Consider the following 21,211-nt stretch of genomic DNA (forward strand, 5'->3'; position numbering starts at 1 on the left):
CAGATAACCTGACTGATAGGGCCTTCGCCTTCCAGCGCGTCCCTGGTAGTTTGCATGGCTTTTCTTCACGAGCACGTCTTGAAGCTCAGTTTATCCGGTGCGTCCCAGAGACCAGAACGGTGGTGTCCTGTGTGTCTGTTGAAGGTTGAAGTGGGGCGGGCTAGAATTCCTTCTCTCCGCGTCTAGTCCTCGTCCCCACCTTAGTGACAAGGGTTCCCTGCTGCGCTTGCCTGAAGCTAATCCCAAGTCCACACCGGAAGGGGTATCTCGGGAGGGACCTGGGAGAGTTCTCCAAACACAGGAGGTTCCTCGATGTGTTTGGGTTCATTGAAAAAATACTCTTTGAGGGGCGCCTGGGGGACTCAGTCGGTTAAGCGTCCGACTTCAGCTTAGGTCATGATCTCACAGTTTGTAAGTTCGAGCCCCCAGTCAGACTCTCTGTCCTTCCCCAGCTCGTTTTCTCTCTCTCTCAAAAATAAATAAACATTAAAACAAGTTTAAAAAGAATTCCTTGAAAGTTTTCAGATCTCTAAAGGAAGTTAAGGAAGTGTTCTGAAAATCACGTTAAGAAAAGGAGTTTTCTGTTGAGTCACCAAACACTGGATCCTGTTCCTCAGGAGTGTGTCGTAATCGTGTTCTGCTCTGGTGGATGGCTTGCTTCTCCTTTCCCGAAATGGAGATTGTGAAACTGTCGGTTGTTTCCTGACCATTCATGCACCTTTTGATGGATTTGATCCAGCCAGTGATTCCTGCCTTAAAATGTCACCACAAGCAGTTTTAAGCCCTAAGAGGTTTTTAGAAGTATGTCTGAGACACTCAGGACTGTATTGCTTTTCTGCCCGTTTCCTCCCCTGTTCCTTCTGAGAGCCAGTGTATTGGCCACTTCACGTTTTTATTTAAGTGCACCTCACCCTTGCAGGGCAGCGAAAGTACCCCTTTCTGTCGTGAATGTCCCTGTCGAAGTTACGTCAGTGGTGAGGTGGGTTAATACCTGACGACACACGCCAGGTGCTGCGCTGTGCTGTAGTCGCTGAGTGAAGACATCGGATAGTAGAGGGAAAGCAAGAGTGTTCGAATACTTCAGACTGTGGCTGGAATGTACCGTTGGAACCTTTGTGGGTTCTTCCTGTGGTTTTCAATAAGAGCTCACAGATCTTACATTCAAGGTAGAAGAAAAGTTGTTTACGTGCTCTTTGAGAAGAGTTGATCTGTGTATACTTACAGCGGCGGTGGTTTTTATTGGGTCTTGGTACTTGCGATACTCGGCGCGGGCAGCTTTTACTGTGTCTGCGTGTGTGCTGTCTGTGCAGAGGGTCAGCGCGCGTCTGTCCCCTTTCTGTCCTCAGTCATCGTCAAGTAGAGGGACTGACCTCACGTGACCGTAGATAGAGTTTGTGTCCAGATACCGTCTTCTGGACTGGAAAAAAATGATTGTTTGAAGGGTAATGGACTCCTTTAATTGTTTTTGCTGTGACTGCAAACCTATAAAACGGTAACCTCGTGAGAATTACTTTTTAAAAGTTTTCTATTGTATTTCCCTTTAAATGGTTTTTCCCCTTCATAGACGGGATTCTCCAAGGAAAAATCAGATTGTTTTTGACAACAGGTCCTATGATTCATTACACAGGTATCACCCTGATGTGACTTTGTGATTTGAGACTTTTAACTGACACGTTCAGGGCAGGGCTGAGCTTTTTCTACCTGGACTGGTAATCACCACGAGGGGGATACGTGGGAAGGTCAGACCTTTCACATTTAGCTTTGTTTCGAGTTTTTTAAAAACTCTAAGAGATTAAAATTAGAAAAGTTAATAGTATTCACCCCCCTACCATCACTTTGGAGTTGGCTGGGGGTAAACAGCAGCGGTGCACACGTCCGCAGGGCCAAGATAGGGGTCTCGGTCCCTGTGTTTTCTCCAGACTCTTGGTAGCTTGTGCATTTTCTTCGAAAGGCTGTTCTCCATAGAAGTAGGAGACAAAGCCTTTAAAAGGTGGAGCAGAAGATTTCTTACTGTTTGTCGGTGGAGCACGGGACTTTATTACAGCCGCAATTGCGAAAAATTTACTCTTTGAGGAAAATCTCTGTCTCCTACGTACTTGAGTGTCTTTAACAATCTGACATCTAACATCCCGAGCAGATTGTTCTCTAGGATAAGTCCTGTTATACCATTTTTTTTCATCACTAAAGTTAAGAGAACCACGCATTTCGTATTTTTTAATTAAAAAGTTGACAATTTTTAAAAATCCTCAAGTGCTTACACAATATTTAGAATTAATTTGGCAGAATAGGGACTTAAATATTATAGTACTTATTTTATAGGCAGGTATCCAGAGGTAACACAAAAACCTCTGGGAAACCTCGTTTTGTTATCAATTTTCAGTGAAGATCCATGGGTTAGAAATAACCGAGATCTGCCCATGTTATTATATGCACCTGTTTTTAAAAATTCACATCAAGTCTACTGGGAACGTGACTTAAATAGTATACAGAGGGGTGTCCCTGGCAGTGATTTAGAAGTTCTGCAATCAGATTGTATTTGGCCAAATTGATACTAGCTAAAATTATTTTCATGCTGTTGATGCTGAAAAGATTTAAAGTTTGTCAGCCAGTTAAACCTGCATAAAATGTTTGTATCACAAGTGTGAAATCATTTTTCCTGCTTTTTTTTTTTTTTGAGGTGGTTTAATCGTTGTAACCAAAAGACTTAGAAAATTTGCTAGTACGTAAGAGAGAAAAAAAATAGCATTTAATGAGATTTTCTGTTGTTATTCTTCTCCATTATCTTGCCGCTTTCCCACGTAGAGCCCCCCCCCCACCCCCCATAGAAGGTTGATAAACCTTTTTTTTAAAAAAGTGGTGATTACTTCTTTCCTTCAGTATGAAAAGTTCCCCCCTTTAGTTAATTATCATGGTGATGGGGCTGGGGGTGGTGATGGTGATGGTGGTGGTGGTGGTGGGTTGCATGTTAGCATGAATGAAAATTTCTTAATTGCATGTTTCCTCAATCGTTTATTGTATAATGTTTTGTATTATTTAATAAATACGGATAAAGTCATAACATACCGCCCAGTTAATTAGCAGGCTGTAGGCACTCATATGAATGTCAGGGGATATTCATTATAGAACTTAGGAGGAAAGAATTTGCCGGTTGTACCACTTCACTGTAAAGAGTAAAAGAAAAGCAGAGGAATTAACAGTGTAACTCGGCGGGCAGGAGCAGACAGCGTGGGGAAGGGAAATGCACACAGTGTGTCTGTCGACCATTAAGGGTTTTCACTAGTTCGGGCTCTGCAGGGAACCCCTGCCTTCCCTGCCGCGGATCTGCACGTCCTCGGTGACTAGGGGATTCAACAATCCCCTCGGCGAAGTGTAAAGGGGTCCGTCCCCTCCCAGGGGAAAGGAGCTGTGTCCTGTAAATCTTCTCCCCGGCCCAGCTCAGTGCTTACTGAGGGGAGTTCTCTGAAAGGTATTACTTCCCTTGTTCGTAAGGGCAGAGCGGCGGCTGCCTAATGATACCAAATCGGTCGACTTGCTCCCTCCCAGCCTTTTAAGCGGTCGTGTGTTTGATATGAAAGCAAAGTAACTCAATGGTTCATCTTCACGACCAGCGTCTGTGGGTTTAGAGGATGATAAGCCTCGTAAGAGGCTTCGCAAAGTGATGGGTACCGAGTCCTGGTGCAGATTTGTGACGTCGGTCCTCCGCGAACTTGATGATATGTGACTTGACTACTGGTCTGCATCTGCATCGATGTGTGGCCCTCCGAGCGTGGCCACTTTACCAGGCTAACCAGCACCTGGGTGAACGCCCGGTAAAACTCCAGGTTTTCCCCTGGGCTTCTCTCTGGTTGCCAGAGTTGGAGAGGAGACAGGACTGGTTTATTTGATACTGAAACTGTTGTTTAAAATACCCGATTTCTAAGACTGACTTCTTCACGTAGAGGTTTTAGTAGAGCCTCGCGTTCCAAAAGTGTAGTCCTAGTCGGCAGTCTGCTTCTGTGTGGCATTTCCTTTTAAAACGAACGAACGAACAAAGTTTGTGGAGGTAGTTAGCTGGAAACACGCTGTTCAGATGACATCTCCGTAAAAACTCCATCAGGAAAGTGTTCTTTGGCCCAAAACCAAGGCACAGGATTTGCAAACCGATTCACATTAGGGGTCAGTTCACCAGACGTTTAGTGGGCACCGCACGGTTTCAGAAGAACGAGACTGTGTGGCACGCGGCCTCGCTCCAGCCCCTGCCCGGAGCACGCGCTCCTCCGCTCCTGCCGGAAGAAGCGCCGCGGTCCCATCGCGTTGCCTGGTCTCTTTACTGAGACCATTTACAGCTGGAAACGCTGAGCCCCGTGAGAAATACTTTCTGCTTTATGTTCCAGTCGGTCCTGCAACTTTGACAATTAACTTGTTAACACAGTGTGTTTTAAGAAAAGGACTTAAATCTGGTGTTGGGTTGGTAAATTTGCAGTTTTTTGTGAACTTCTTAAACATCCTAAGTGTCGTTTACCTGTCCTGGAAATTCTGTTTGTACAGACCAAAATCTGCACCTTCGTCGCAGCCCAGTGCCAACGGCGTCCAGACAGAGGGGCTAGACTACGACAGGCTGAAGCAGGTAGGCACGCTCATCGGCAGCTGCCTCTGGTGCACCGGTTTCTTTCTAGAACCGTCTTGTGTGCATGTGTTCGACAAAGTGTGAACGCACTTGAAAAGAATGTAGAGTTAAGGGGCGCCTGGGTGGCTCAGTCGGTTGAGAGTCTGACTCTTGATCTCGGTTCAGGCCGTGATCTCACAGTTCGTGAGTTCAAGTCCTGTGTCTGGCTCCACGCTGACCACACTGAGCCTGTTTGGGATTCATTCTCTCCCTCTCCCTCTCTCTCCCTCTCTCTCCCTCTCTCTCCCTCCCTCCCTCCATCTCTCTCTCCCTCTCTCTCTCTCTCCCTCTCCCTCTCTCCCTCTCTCTCTCTCCCTCCCTCCGTCACTCTCTCTCTCTCTCCCTCTCTCTCCCTCCCTTTCCTTCCCTCTCCCTCCCTCTCCCTCCCTCCCTCCATCTCTCTCTCTCTCTCTCCCTCCCTCCCTCTCTCTCCCTCCCTCCCTCTCTCTCCCTCCCTCTCCCTCCCTCCCTCTCTCTCCCTCCCTCCCTCTCTCTCCCTCCCTCCCTCTCTCTCCCTCCCTCCCTCTCCCTCCCTCTCCCTCCCTCTCCCTCCCTCTCCCTCCCTCTCCCTTTCTCTCCCTCCCTCTGTCTTTCTCTCCCTCTCCCTCTCTCTCCCTCTCTCTCTCTCTCCCTCCCTCCCTCTGTCTCTCTCTCTCTCTCCCTCTCTCTCCCTCCCTCCCTCCCTCCCTCTGTGTCTCCCTCCCTCTCCCTCCTTCTCCCTCCCTCTCCCTCCCTCTCCCTCCCTCCCTCCGTCTCTCTGTCCCTCTCTCTCCCTCCCTCTCCCTCCCTCTCTCTCCCTCCCACCCTCCCTCCCTCCGTGTCTCTCTCTCCCTCCCTCTCCCTCCCTCCCCCTCCCTCCCTCTGTCTCTGTCTCCCTCCCTCAGTCTCTCTCTCTCTCTCTGTCCCTCTCTCCCTCCTCTCCCTCTCTCTCTCTCTCCCCCTCCCTCCCTCCCTCTCCCTCCCTCTCCCTCCCTCTTCCTCCCTCCCTCTATCTCTCCCTCTCCCTCTATCTCTCCCTCTCTCTCTCCCTCCCTCCTCTCCCTCCCTCTCCCTCCCTCTCCCTCCCTCCCCCTCCCTCTCTCTCCCTCTCTCTCCCTCCCTCCCTCCGTGTCTCTCTCCCTCCCTCCCTCCCTCCCTCTCCCTCCGTCTCTCTCTCTCTCTCTCTCTCTCTCTCTCTCTCTCTGTCCCTCTCTCTCCCTCCCTCTCCCTCCCTCCCTCTGTCTCTCTGTCTCTCTCTCTCTCTGTCTCTCTCCCTCTCTGCCTCTCTCTCCCTCCCTTCCACCCTCCCCTCCCTCCGTGTCTCTCTCTCTCTCTCTCTCCCTCCCTCCCTCTCTCTCTCCCTTTCTCAAGTAAAGAAAAGTTAAAAAAAAGAATGTAGAGTTTAGATATTTTTATACAAATGAAATAGCATTAGTAGTGTATTGTTTTCAAACCTTAACTTTTTTGGTTCAGGGCATTAATGTAAAGTTCCAGCAGTGGCACAATATAAACTTTAAACGTGAGTGTGTGGCGTATAATTGCGAAGGGGAATAGGCTTGCACTTGTCACTGGACACTGGCAAAAATGGACCCAACAGACCTGGCCTTGTCCAGAATGTGAGGGAAACGGGCACTCTCCGGTACCTCTGTTTTCTAGAAAGCAGTTTGGGAAAACAAGATAAATATCTTACCTTTGAACCCAGAAATTCCACTCCCAGGAATTTATGCTAAGAAAATATCGTAGAAGTATACAGATGGACAGTGTGGGGGAGCACCCAGCGGCCATGAAGGAGTCACAGTTGAGAGCATTTAATACTGGATCGTGAGCCCTCACCCGTGCTGGCAAAACAGTGACCAACCCGTGCCAACAGTTATCCCACCTTTATGAAAAAGAAAAAGATGTCCATATTTTGGAGACGTCGTACACAGACGTACGTTGTACCCGAATGTGCGTCGTACACGGACATACGTCGTACGCGGACGTGCATCGTACGTGGATGCATGTCGTACATGGACACACATTGTACGAGGACGTGCTCAGAAGCAGGAAAGGAGAAGGAGTGACGGGTGAGGAGATGGTGGACTTTCCGAGATTTTATTCCTAGAGGAGGTGGAATACGTTTTTAAAAAATCGGTAGTGTTAAAAAGATTCGAAGGGGAAGGCCAGCCGGAGCACCTGAGCCCAGAGGAGCCGCAGCGAGAGCGTCCCCTTGGCCTTCCCACCCCGCACACCCGGTGGCCTCTGACAGCGGTGACCACACCAGGCCCCGTGGTGGCCTCGTACCGACCCCCTGGCGGACGCGCAGGCCGGGCACTGGCCGGGCTCACGGTGCGGCACCGTCTAGGGGTCCTCACGGAGGCCCGTCCAACAGCGTGTATACTCCAACCGTGTGCTTCGGAGGTTCTGAGAAGTTCCGCCGCTCAGCCCCCGCGGCCCCGTCCGTAGTTCGAGTCGGGATCAGAACCCAGACCTTTCCTCAAAGCCTGTTCTCCCCATGGCGTCACTCCTTTTTTTAAATGCTAGCAGGTGTTCGTGGCTCAAAAAGGGACGGATAATGTTGCAGTGATAGGAGTTCGGAATTAAAGTCAAATACGAATTAAGGAGAGAAATACTAACAATGTTTCGGATAAACCTAATTTTTATAAACTGCAAAGCTGTTTGAAAAGTTAAATTGAGTTAGGTAGTTTGAAAAGGAAGCTTGAGGTCATTGATGATCAAGCCCCTATTTTCCCGTATATCTAACGTGACTTTCTTTTCTTGAAAACACTTTAGAGTACTTGCACACGCCTGAGAACGTGGTACACTCTTGGCTGTCTGTAGGGGAGGAGAAGAGAGGAAAGGTTTGATTTTAGCGCTGGTTTTCCTATTAATTGGAATAAGGACACTGTGAGGCTGTTCCGATAACTGCTGTGCTTGTTCCTTATTGTAAAGTGGGGGAGTTACTGATAGTTTCGACCTTATTTTAAACCTGAAAAACCTTTTGAGAAAATGAACCTTAAACAGAGCAGCTGAATCTGAACCTGAAGTGTGCAGCGTTAAAGAAGGTCGCACGCTGGGAACTAGTCCACCCCGAGGGTGGCTGTTACTTTTCAGATTGCATCGCCTTGTCAAAAACCCTTTTAGTTGTCACATGACCCCGTTCTTGGTCATTTTTTAAGGGGGTGGGGGTGTCTATTATTCCAAAATCAACCTGGAAATCGAGATTTTGCAAAATCTTTGAGGATGGAATGGTTTTCCTGGAGGAAGGAGCATCCAGGTCGACACTGTTACATCGTAGTGTGACAGCGGTCACGTGAATGCCGGAGAACCTCTGGCAGCCGCGTGAAGTCAGTGAAGTGGCGAAATTCATTTTAATATGTCTTATTTAACCTAATGGAACTAAATTATATTTCCATATGTAATCAATGTTTAAAAATTACTGAAGAGCTATTACACGTCATCACACATTATTTCTTCACGCCGAATCTTTGAACTCTGGCGCGTTTTACACGGGCGATGCGTCTCAGCCCAGCCTGGCCACGTCTCCGGTGCTCGGTGGCTGCGTGCGGCTGGTACCTGCCATTTCGGACCGTGCGGGTCCAGCGGGGCCCCCTCCAGCCTCGTGTCCGCCCGGTAGGGCAGCCCTGAGGGCCCGCCAGGGGAGTCCCGGAGTCCTCGGAACACAGTTGGCAGCTGTGGCGGGGTCCCCGGGGACTCCTGTACTTCAGACCGGATCGCCGCTTGGCCAGGATCTGCTCGTCTGGTGTAGTTTCCCTGTTCCGTGAAATTGCGTTCTGCACCAACTCTCAGACTGCTCCCAGAAGACGAGGTTCAAAGCAGAGCTGTTGTCTTTTCTAGAAATCATCTGAATCCTGCCCTTCTCTGGACAGCAGAATTATTTTTAGTTTTAGAAAGCGTTCTGGTGTCTCATGTTTCGCTAGGCTGGAATCAGAGAAGACCGTTAAAACATGATTTGCCGAGGCTACTCTAAGACATAAGTGGTCTGGCAGCAAAACCGTACATCAAACTTCATATATTCTCAGAATTTTATGCAAACAAGAGTATCTGGAGGAGTAATTTTTGTCTGCATTCCTGTTTTTCTCTAATATTTTAGGACATTTTAGATGAAATGAGAAAAGAATTAACAAAGCTAAAAGAAGAGCTCATTGATGGTGAGTATGTCAGCAGATTTGCTGCCCCTGTACCGTTTGAGAATACCTATCTTTAAAGATCTGCACATAAAGAAATAGCCAGTTTATTGCTTGGGGGCACAAACCAATTACTTTCGCATAGTATCCTGCCCTTCGCGTGGCTCGGGGTGGGGTGCGGGAAGAGCCCACTCCTTACAGTGGAAGCTGTAAAAACCGAGGTAAAGAAGTCCTGACATCTCAGGTGTGGAGTCCAGGGGAGCTGGCCCGTCCCTGCCTGTCCTCTAGCCCCACCCGCTGCCCTCTTGTTCTGAGCCCGCGGCGTCCACTCTTCTGTGTTGTACGCGAGAGGGAGAGAGCGAGTGAATGAGTGTGCGTGCGTGCGTGCGTGTACACACGTAAGAATTAGTACCATCTTTGTATTAAGAGAACAAAGGTCTGTGCAAGGTCAGTCCATCTTTTTTTGCTGGGGGCTTGAACACAGTCGCTAAGGGTTCTTAGGAATGACTCTTTCCCTCCACGTCAAATTGACTCGCAGTGCGTTTCCTTCTCGTACCCAGCGATCAGGCAAGAACTGAGCAAGTCCAATTCTGCGTAGAGAAGCAAGCCCAGGAGAAGCAGGACCGTAGCTGGAGGAAGAAGAAAGAGCCCTGCAAACAACAGCCGTTAACAACAAGCCCCTACGTTTTGTGAGCCGCGGGAAGAAAGTGGATACAGATGGTCGGAAGGAGGAGAGCCGGCGCACTTGTGAGCCTTCAGATGCTGTTGCTCTGGCGATCGGCGATTTCCCTCCAGTCTGCTGCTTTCTTCTGACCTCTCGACAGGATGGAAGGGTCGGATAAGAGTTCCCATTTAACGGTTATGCAGAAAATCCTAAGCCCGTCAGGCAGAATCGCCGTGCATTGAAATATTTTCATGGCAAGACAAAATCGCACGTTTTCCACAACCCATTGCTAAAATAAAGAGGAGAAAGGCTTAAGAAGTTTGTTTTCAGAGAGTGCTGACGAAGAATTTAGCAAGTTACGCTATTGTATTGTACGTGTTTCTCTCAGGTTTGTCTTCCTATCACGTGTGATATTCCGTAATTGAGGTCAGCCCTGTGGAGGTTAAGATCCTAAAACGTGGAACGAATGGAATCGTATGTGCTTTCAAAGGGCGATATTTATAAGAAAGTGTCCTAAAAATGATTTGTCTGGCTTGAGGAATTTTAGAATGATAGGAAGTCTCTCGAGTTAGCCTTCATGCAATCTTGTAGATTACAACATACAATTCATCCAGAATTTAAAGATTTAGATGCCTTCCTAAATTGTTAAAATGCTTTACCAAATCTATGACTCCTACGTAACACACACCGGTGGTCAAATGTAGAACAATGTATTGTAGATTTACTGTAGGTTTTCAACCTTTTTTAGATTTATGCATGTGGACATTTTTCTAATGTAATTACAACCACCACAAAATTAGCTTTTTTAATTGCAAACAGCGATGCATGTCGCACTGATATGTAGCGGCCTTTTCAAGGCCGGGTCCCAGGGAAAACATTTTGTAGAGTGTAGGGGGGGGAGGAAGGGAAGGAATAAGTTTTCATTTAAACTTGATTTCTGCATCGTCTCTTTTTCTCAATTACCTGCATGAATAATAATGAGGAATATTTTGTGACTTTAATTGGTAAATATGTTAGCAGAACCAAGTACTTAATCTTTTACATCATGTCTTCAGCTGTTCGTATTTTAGCTTCAGCAATTTCAATGGTCTGAAACATGATTCTGAGCTTCCCGTGAATCACATCATACTGTGGGACTCGAAAACTCGATCCCTGAATCTGGCAGTTACTCTGACCTAGGTGCCCTGCAGTCGGACAGGTGTTCAGGTGCATGCTCTGACCAGGAAAGCTGCTCTTGAATTGTGTTGTGTGGAAACGTAAGAAGTGGCGATGTCAGCAGCGACTGAGGTCACAGGCGTCGGTCACGCGGCAGCGGGGACCGGCGAGGGGCTCTGAGTAGTTCTCTGGTGACGGAGTGAGGCTTGGGGTAGGGGGACGGGATTAGATCCCCTGCTGACCCCGACTCGGGTGTGTGTGCGTGTGTTCGTAATCCACACCCTTCTCCTGGAAACTCATGAAGATTAAAATAGGGGAGACATTCTGTATGTTGCGATGATAGATTTTTTTTTTTTTTTGAAAATTTAGGAAATCAGAAACTCTCCAGGCTCTCTGTCTCGATGTATGCTTCAGTTACGTGCCATACTTGCTTTGAAATCTTTGATTATTTGAAGTTTCACTAAAGTTTTGAAGAAATAATCCATTTTCATCTGCTTTCTAGATTTCGTAATCTCATTCGGGAAGACGGAGCTTGCCGATAGCGTAGTTTTCTAAAGGCTGCAGATTTGCCATTACCCTTCCAGACGGTGTGAACGAGGGAGGCTTTTCCTGCTTACGGTAGTTCCCGTTTGTGTAGAAACTGCGGTTTTACATTAATCTGTGATGGGTGAGCTGTCCTCACTCAGGTCTGTGGTTGTGTCTTCTGTCCCTCTTCATGGTCAGGCAGTAGTAAAGGCATTCAAGATGCGGCAGGCTTCTGAAGTACTGTTTTCTAGAAGAACTAGGAGGCATTTTCATCTTTAGCATTGTACTTTCGGTTATGCAGACACTTCGATGGTATAAAGGCTTATGTCCCCTATAAATCTGGTGAGAAATCACTTGATTTTGTTGGTTGTTGGTCTCTAGTAGGATAGGATGCTGGGTACACGTGGTCCAAAGTGAGATAAAAGACTGCAGTAAAACGCTAGATCTCAAAAAGGAACCGGTTTACGCACTAACTGTCTCGTGCCTTTTGGTCTAACATTAGCAGGATATCTGTGTAAAATGACAGAAAACCAGTGTTGAATCACGCCATTTTCCATCATTTTGCATTATCCCGGGTTGCTAAATGTGTTCTTTACAAGACGTTTGATGAAATCACTGTACACATCCGCTGTCCTACGTGACAGTTTTGTCATCGTTAGAGATTTCAGTAACTCACGCGGGAAGTTCTCAGAGCGATGTTCCTCGGAACCCCGTCAGACGATGGTTTTTGTGCTCTAGTCCACGGGCTGTCTGAAGCTGAGTGCAGTTCAGGGGTCCTTTCTAGTTACAGGAAGGCACTTCTTTCCTCAACACTGTGATCTGACCCGTGACCAATCCGTCCTGTGCGCTGTGTCAACGGCCGACGGTCCATCGCAAACCAACTGAATGTACACACCTCCCGCCGGTGCCGAGGTCTCTCCGGAACGGCTGTCCCGGTCGCGGTTCGTCCACACTTTGCCAGCGTCAAGTGTCTGTCGGAACCGAGGACGAAACACTAACGAACGTTGGATTCTCGTGCTTTAGGTGTGCTTCCTCTTTAGCCTTTTCGGTTCTCTGCCATTTTTACCGTACTGTTTCATTTAAATTTCCTACACGCTAACTTCGTTTGTGTGATTGAAATAAACTTGCAGTATATACGTGTTGCTTGTGTGTGACGCTCAGATAATACTGTGAAATAGGCTGTCGGCTCTGAAGTAAGTTCTGCTGCATGTGGAAAGCGCGTGCGAAACGCCCAGGACTTCACCACGTAAAGTTTACACGGCACGTCACCGTTCCCTCCAGAGTCCCTAAGTCGAACACCCTGAGTAACGTAGACACAGATGTGGTCGTGCGTACTTTTTGTTCAGAATGACTGTTGTGTGTCCCCTCTCCTCTCCTCTCAGCCCTGTCGGCACAGCGTCTCCCAGTCAAGAGTGACGAAGGTTTGATTTCACTCCGTTTTGTTCTGCGGCCTAGACGCTCACGCTCGCAGTCCGGTCTCCCCGTGCGGTTTGCAGGGAGCAGGGCCTGAGCAAGCCCTGAATTCTAGACACCGTGAAGTCTGGTCTGCAGTGTCCATTTACTCAGTGTGCCGGCTTCTCGAAACCTTCATTAGGCAGCGACACTTTTTACCTGACTTCATGAATACTGATTTTTGAGTGCCATTTTACAGTTTGAGTGTGTTCATCAGAAGTACGGGCTATCCTTGGCTTTCTTGTTTTGCCAGACCCAGGTTTTCCCTCTGTCAGCGTCCACCGTCCCCAAACGGTCCACTGGTGCCCCTCTCCCTGTCCTGTCTCAGACTTTTGCTTCCCTTCATGTATCAGTCACAAATCCCGCTCAAAAGTACATCAAGTAACGTGACAACCAATTAAATTTGCACAGCCACACGCGTGTGTCCGAGGACCTGTGTCTCCTTCCAGTGCCATCGTGAAGTGCTCTACGGAGCACCGTTGACAAATGCCGCAGAGTCGCTGTCATTCTGTCGGTGGCCACCTGGTAATCCTGTCACCTCTGTCACTGGCAGCATGAAAATGGCATTGCATGAAGTGAGCCGTGTGAAAGAACTCTCTAGAGGCTCCTTTATGTCGACGCTCTGTAGTCTTGTTTCCTGAAAGCAGACCTGTTCCTGTGGTGCCATTTTTGTTTTTACTACATGAATTTGTCCCTGTACGTCTCCTCAGCACTTAAGGGATGAGAAAGGGATCGCGAGAGTAACACCGAAAGTACTGATGCTCGGTACTCCTGACTTGCCACTGAACAGTCACTCAGTATTTATACTTAGATACTTTCGAGTTAGAACTTGAAGTGTGTGTCCAAGGACCCGTGGATCTGAGTGAACAGAACCGTTGCAGGTACATAAAGATGTGGTGGGGGACATTTACTTAAAACAATTTTTTTTTAATGTTTATTTATCTTTTAGAGAGAGTGTGAGCAGGGGAGGGGCAGAGAGAGGGGAGACACAGAACCAAAGGAGGCTCCGGGCTCCGAGCTGTCGGCACAGAGCCCGACACGGGGCTCGAACCCACGAGCTGTGAGATCATGACCTGACCTGGGTCAAAGTTGGACGCTTAGCCAACTGAGCCCCCCAGGCGTCCCAGAACATTCACTGTTCAGAGTAGCTTTCTCCTGGGTCTGAATACAGTAAACGAAGACGCTAGAGCGGATGGCCCTTCAGGAAAGGGCATTTGCGTGAGCCGAGCCCTGCTGGAGGTCTGTGGGCTGTGTGGGTCCCCTTATGTCATTTCTAGATAATGGTTGAAGATCAAGAGATTTTTATATCTTAAAGATACTGGAAGAACAAAACATTCAAAATAAAATAAAAAAAAGCCCAAGATTGATTAGAAAAGAAAGTGCTAAAACAGTGAGTTTCGGGTGGTCAGGATATCGAGCACTGACACAAACCAGCATCCGCGGTGCAGACCCCGTGGGCGGCTGGGGTCTCCCGGTGAGGGCACACGTGTGAACACTGCTCACGTACAGACTGGGTACGTGTAGCTGTCTTTCTAAGTAGTTTGTCTTTGTAAAGGACTTTTCCTTCCAACGATTACAGCTGTCTGTTGCCCAGAAACTCCCTAACCTGGAGCCTCAAATACGCCAGCGCACCTGCCGCTAGATGTGACCTTGCCTCCATGGTGTTCTGAGTACGACTTTCTGTTCGAATCAAAACCATTAGGAACGCTCGCGTGTTTCATTAGAAAACTAAGTCTGTATTTATGCCCCGAATGAAAAAATCCGTATGTGGGTGACAACCTCCGAGTTCATTGTGTCTAACTTTAACTCTTTCCCCCTCCCTTCCAAGAGCGATTTCTTCCGCAGCAGGTAACAGAATCGCTTCCATACGTAAAGAAGAAATCATTAACGTAGCGAATGATGTTCAAGGAGTCTGTGTTCTTCATAAGTGGCGGTTTTGCGAGAAGGCTTCGTGTGTATAGAAAAGCGTGTAGCTGGCCCTTTGGCCTTCATGAGAAACGACACTGAGAGGGAAAGAAATTTACACTAAGGATCAGGTACATGAGTCCTCATTCAGATCTAGAGACCAGGAAGGTAGGTTCTGGGCTCCCACTCGGCCCCTGCATCGTGTTCCCCCCGAGACTGTGCACCAACGGGCAGCTTTGCAAAATCGGTTCTCAAAACTCCCAACGTTCCGTGCCCTTAGTCACATCCATGGAGCCTGTAAGTCCCTTTTCTAAACAGCAAAGTCATTTTTAAACCTCTCTGCGTTTGCTTCATTGAATTTTAGGTGGGAAGTCTCCACTTAGGAGTTCCTTGTCCCGTCCCAGGGGAGCCCGTGTTCAGTTCTGCCCGCCGCACACTAGGGGCCCAGTGTCTGGGACTTCCCCCGGCCCTGTGCCCCCTCGAGTCTGGTGGTGCCTGTGTTCACAGCCCTCTGGCCATCACGCTGGTGGCTGGCCAGGCGACACGGGCGAGGAGCTAATGTAGAGCTGGGAACGGCCCGCAGAGTCCCTGTGGTGGGCACGGAATCTCCGGAAGCACCCTTTTCCCTGAGAAAACTACTGGGAGGGTTGAGATACTCAGAAGAGTCGTGCTAACACCCGGCATCGTTTTTCTTCTACTTACTAGGTATCCAGGGTGAGGGGTGGGGGTGTTCGGGCCTGAGCCGGGAGCTGGCCCCCCACGGGGACCGCTCCTCGTCACTGCCCCTGTCCTTGGCTGAGAGCAGATTTGGGGTTAGTGGTCTCTGAGAGCAGGTGGTGTTCCAGGATCTGCGTTAATCCACCCTGCGCCCCTCCTCGGGCCTGATGCCCAAGTCACTGCTTTCACCCTGGCTGCGCGGGGCCCACTGCCTTCGCCGGAGGGGAAGGGCGTGCAGGGCCCGGTCCCCTCCCTCTAGGCCTCACAGGTGGCGTCTCCTCTGCGGCCACTGGCCGGCTGCCTTACTCTTTCTTGATCCGAGAGAAGGGAAACTTCCCTCTTCTACCTTAAGCACAGCTTGTAAGTGGCCCAAATCCTTAGGCCCCAATCGCTCAGAAACACGCATCCTCGGAACAAGGAAGAATCTGGGAGGCGACCACTGAGGTCGGTGCCGTCACTCCAGATCCTGGTGGTGCCCTCGGAACACTGGTGTCTGCCTGGCAGCAGCGTTCCTGCGTCTGGTCGCAGCCCTCAGCCCGGAGGCACAGTGCAGTGGCATTGTCTGTGTGCACCCCGGGCTCCTGTTCCCCTGCGTCAACGACGACATCCTGCGACTCTGGTCCCGGAGCTGCTTCGGTGCACAGATGTGGAGCCGCATGCCCTTGTGTATTGGAGCGGGGGGAGGGGCTCCTCCACGGTTGGGTGTCCCCTGACCCTGCTATGCCCTGGCCCCCCGGCCCTCTGCCCTTGTGTAGACGCGCACGTGTTGTCACTCCATTCTCGCCAGCCTGTTTGAGTGTCGTCCTGGGTACTTGCTTGGTGTCGACAACAGGAAGGTAATCGGCACGAAGTCAGAGGTCCAGCCGGAAAGTGTGGAGACTAAAAGTTGAGCCCTGTCTCGCGGATGTCCCGTTCCTTCAGTTCTAGGTGGGTGTGCATGTGCTCTGGAATTCTTTTTCTGTCAGCAAGAAGATAGGCTTTTCGTTACGCGAGTGTTCCTTTTTTGGGAAAATGAAGCGTTTCTAACGAAAGTGAATGAGCTAGGAAGAAAATTCTATCTTGAGACATCTGTAGTTGATGCGAAATATTCCAAACTCAATTACAGTATTTACATATTTTCATAGAAGTTCTATTTTTGGTTTGCTTGCGAAGACTGAATGAGGAAGCCTCCCGCGGTCGGTAATTATAGAAACGCACAGAAGATCTCTAGTCGGTAGCTGGGGGACGGAGCAGGTGTGCGAGGACCAGCCGTGACTGTGTCGTCAGCAGAGGTGGACGTTCGGGGTTCCAGGGTAAAGCTCCCTGCTGCCTTGCGTTTGGGAGGAACTTTCAGAAACTTCCTTTACGTGACCTAAACAAAAACTCCTCCTCCGATGTGCTTTCTGCTGACCCTTTGGGGGGTGAGAGCGGGCATCTGAGTGATAGGAAAGCTGGTTTGGCGCTTTGTATTTGGTCTTCGGGTGGGGGGAGGGGGCGCGACGACATCCGCTGTTTCCGTTATATTTGGGTTGTTAAATACATTGTCGTCTGCAGACCTGCCCAGGGGGTGGGCCAGAAGCATATGGGAGAGTAGCACAACAGATAAAGTTTCAAGGCGAACTTCTAACGGTCCAAACGGCTTGGTCTCTCGTGATCTTGCTCTGCGACAGATTTTACCACTAGAAATGCGCATTTGTGTCCTTAGAAGGTTATGCGGGGTGGTTTTCTTTGCTGAAAACACACAGCCCTCGAAAGCAGGCCTCTATAACCTGGGAGTGAGCCACTGACAGCGGCGTGGACTGCACGCTTTAGAAGTTAAGGTTGATCTGTGGGGCGCCCGGGTGGCTCAGTCGGTTGAGCGTTCGACTCTAGGTTTCGGCTCAGGTCATGATCTCCTGGTTCATGCGTTTGAGCCCCACATCAGGCTCCGCGCTGATGGTGTGGAGCCTGCTTGCGATTCTCGCTCACTCCCCCTCTCTCTGCCCCTGCCCTGCTTGCTCTCGCTCTCAAAAATAAATGCATACACTTCAGAAAAAAATTTTTTAGGTTGATGTAAACAGCCACAAGGCGGTGGTGGTATTTTATGTGTACACAGAGCCTCATGAATGTTGTCTCACAGACTTTCTGAGTTACGGGCCGGGCTCCATTTCAGGAATACAAGAAGCGGCAGCAACTTGTCTTAAAGGCTGGAAGCAAAGGCAGGAAAGTAAAGATGAGCAAGTGGGGCCACAGCAAATTAAAAACCTTCGGCACAGCAAAGGAGGCCAACAACAGAAGGAAAAGGGAACCTGCAGAATGGGAGAAAGAGATCTGCAGATCGTCTGTCTGGTGGGGGGGGCTAATGTCCAAAACAGGCGGAACTCAACACAACTCAATAGCAAAAAAAAAAAAAAAAAAAATCCGATTAAAAAATAGTGGGAGGCTCGGAACAGACATTTCTCCAAAGAACACGTCCAGATGGCCACCAGGCACCGGAACAGATGCTCAGCGTCACCGATCCCGAGGGAAATACAGGTCAACACCACAGCGAGAGAGCACCGCACACCTGTCAGGACGGCCGTCTTCAGAAACACAGAACAGCCGGTGTCGGCAGGGATGCGGAGAAGGGGGACCCCTCGTCCGGTGCAGGTGGGAATGCGACCCGGTGCGGCCGCTCTGGAGAACAGCGCGGAGGTCCTTTGAAAAATTGAACGTAGAATGACCCTGTGACCCAGGAAGTCCTCCGCTGGCTGTTTGTCTGAGGGAGACCCTGATCGGGACCCTAATTAGGATACCCTCACGCTCACGGCAGCATTGTTTACAGCAGCCGAGGCGAGGAAGCCACGAGTGTCCTTGGAAGGGTAGGTGATGATACGTATGTGATTATACATATGATACTGGGATATGACCCAGCCATAAGGAAAAATGAAACTTGCCCCTTGGAACAACACAGACGGACCTGAGGACATTTCACTAAGCGACATGGGTCAGAGAAAAGTACCATAGGACCGTGTTTATAGTGAAACCTGAAAACCTGAACCCTGAGCTCATAGATACAGAGAATAGATTGGGGGCTGCCAGGGGTGGGGGTGAGGGTGAAATGGGTAAAGAGGATCAAAAAAAAAAAGGCCTTTCCTGTTGACGTGACCCCATTTTGTTCATGTCCTTTCATCTCGGAAGTGTAGGTCCAGGCTGGGGCTGAAGGGGCCCTTGTTCTAGAGTGTGGTATAAGGGATGCCTGTTACAAACTCCTGGGAAAGCTTTTTTCCTTCCTGGATTCGAGAAAGGCAAATGAGGAGAAATGTTCTACTCTGCTCTGCCCCTCACTTCTCTTCCTTGAATGTGATGTGGGTGTCTGATGCTCTGAGCAGTGGCAGCCATATTGTAGTCATGAGGGGAAGGTGGAGAGAATCTCAGAGACACCAGATCTGACATTACTGCATCACTGAACCAATGTCAGCAACCCTCTACCTTCCTACTTGAGGGAAAAATACCCACCCACCCCCATGTGTTGAAGCCACTGCTGGTCAGAATTTCTGTTACTTGCAGCCGAAGGGATTCCTGACCAGCATGAAAAAGGTACTGGGGGAGTGCGGAGGAAGACTTCCTGGCCGAGGGAGCATCTGAGATCAACTTTGGAGGGTGAATGTGTGAAGGGCGTTCCAGGCTGAGCACTGAGGGGCAAGGGTGTAGAAGTTCCAGAAGCCTCCCAAGTTTTGATAATGCTGAATACAGCTGCTAAAACACCCACGTGGAGATTTTAGTGTGGATAGAAATTTCACCTGCTTCGGGGAGACACCCAGGAGCGTGATTGCTGGATCGTACGGGAAGGGTGTGTTTTTTAGGTTTTGTTAAGAAGGCACCAAAATGTCCTCCAAAGTGGCTGCACGACTTTGCGTCCCCACCGGGCAGGGAAGGAGGGTTTCCGCTGCTGCAGATCCCCACCTCATTGGCTGTTGTCACTGGACCTCCACCCTTCCACTAGGCATGTGTAGTTAAGTGGCCATTAAAAAAAATATTTTTAACGTTTATTCATTTTTGAGAGAGAGAGCATGAGCAAGGGAGGGACAGAGAGAGAGGGAGACAGAATCCGAAGCAGGCTCCAGGCTCTGAGCTGCCAGCACAGAGCCCAACATGGGGCTCAAACCCATGAACCGTGAGATCATGACCTGAGCCGAAGTTGGATTCTTAACTGACTGAGCCCCAGGGGCCCTGTTAAGTGGCCATTTTGACACGGGAATATTCCAAACTCTCGAAAACACAACATGTCAAATATTCTCTCGTTTTTCCAGAGTGAAAGTAATTTTTTTTTTTTTCTGATTAGAAAGGTATCAAGTTAGCGTCTGGATGGCTCAGCCCATTAAACCTCCGACTCTTGATTTCTGCTCAGGTCATGATCTCACAGTTTGTGGGATCGAGCCCTGCATCGGGCTCTGCGCTGACAGCGTGGAGTCTTGGGATGCTCTCTCCCTCTCTCTCTGCCCCTCCCCCCCAAACAAACAAACAAACAAACATTAAAGAAGAGTAAGAGGTTGACACTGAAGGATAACAAGACAACACTAAAGTTGTTACATATATTTAATTATGGTTCTACCCCCTGGAGGTAAGACTCCTGCTGCATACTCGTCCAGAGCATATTCTGTGGCTGTCTTATTACCTTCAAAAGAACTCGATACTATAATGTGGACTCGTCTCTACATGTACAACTATAGACCTACATCCTCGCGTTTAATCGTTACGAAAGATTTCGTTATCAGGATCCTGGCCAGTTACTTAACTTCCTGTTGATGGCCGCTGGATGGTCTTCTTTCCCGCTGTTGTAGCGGTCGGTGCAGCCCTGTGGAACCAGCCAGGATTATGGGAACACAAATTAAACTTACCGAATCAATCAAGAGAAACGATTGTCCCGGGAGAAGTCTCTGGCGTGGGGCTGATGTGGCTCTAAGTCTTTCCCGGGGCTTGGGATCGGCAGGCTGGCCGTCTCCCTCGCGGTGGAAGATGGCTCCCGGGAGCCTGACAACTATCTTCTCAGAAGAGGAAGCAAGCTCTCTTTAAAGAAATGAAAATAAAATCAGTTCCTGCATTTACTCATTTACTCTAATTGGCCTGGCGTGGCCAGGGGCCCAACCCTGAGCCAGTCTTTGTGGCCGGGAGGCTGGTTTGATTGGCCAGGCGTTGGAGCCCCTTTACGAGGGAGGCCGTCGGTGCTGGCGGGTGGGGGAACCACAACGTCCTCGTGAACGTCGTTAACGTGCGCAAGACGCCCCCACCACGTGCAGCTGTTTCCAAGGACGGGCTCCAAAGAGGATATGTTGACTCGACAGATTTGCACACGTGCCAATTTCCTCCCTGTGCCCAAAGGACTGGTCTTTGCCACTGTGGCAGAAGAGAGTAAGACGGTGTCGTGTTGCTCTTTTGATTAGAACACCGTATTAGGGCTCTCCAGACAAATAGAACAACTAGATGCGTGTATATGCACATACATAGCAGGAATATACGTCGTATACACATATAAGGAATATTGTATATGTATGATGTATACATACATATATATATAAATAACGTGATCACAGAGGCCGACAAGTCCCAAGTGTGCAGTCAGCAAGCTGGAGACCCAGGAGGGGTGATGATACAGCTCTAGTCCGAAAGCCAGCAGGCTGGGGACCCGAGAAGAGTGGATGTTTCAGTTCAAGTCTATAGACAGGAAGAAGCTAATGCCCCAGCTTAAAAACAATGAAGATAGAGGGTTTTCCTCTTAACTCTGGGGGCCTCAGCCTTTTTGTGCTAGTCAGGCTTCAACTGATTGGGCGAGGCCCACCCACGTAGGGAAGGCAATCTGCTTTGCTCGGGCTACTGGTTTAAATGTTACTCTCGTCCAGAAACGGCGTCACAGACACATCCAGACTAACATTCGACCAAACGTCTGGGTACCCCATGGCCTAGTCAACTTGATATGTAAAATCAGCTATCATAGATCGTGTCCTCCTGATACTCCCTTGGTTGCCAAGACCTGGGCAGATTCTTTGGAAACAGGACTTTTTCTCTGTTCTAAGCTAGATGGACCCTTGGCTTCATCCTCCACTA

General features: G+C 49.2%; 1 protein-coding gene across 1 annotated transcript in view; it reads left to right on the forward strand.

The window, feature by feature from the left end:
* The window catches only part of ENAH (ENAH actin regulator), a 137,066-nt gene extending 124,834 nt beyond the window's left edge, over positions 1–12,232 (forward strand). The window contains 4 exon segments of the mRNA XM_053909450.1: positions 1,565–1,627; positions 4,528–4,606; positions 8,718–8,775; positions 9,312–12,232. Coding sequence (XP_053765425.1) covers positions 1,565–1,627; positions 4,528–4,606; positions 8,718–8,775; positions 9,312–9,349 — 238 coding nt within the window. The 3' untranslated portion in view covers positions 9,350–12,232.
* Positions 12,233–21,211: the final 8,979 nt, after the last annotated feature.

The sequence above is a fragment of the Panthera pardus genome, unplaced genomic scaffold (genome assembly GCF_024362965.1).
Source record: "Panthera pardus isolate Hobbes unplaced genomic scaffold, ASM2436296v1 HiC_scaffold_21, whole genome shotgun sequence".
Lineage (NCBI taxonomy): Eukaryota > Metazoa > Chordata > Mammalia > Carnivora > Felidae > Panthera > Panthera pardus.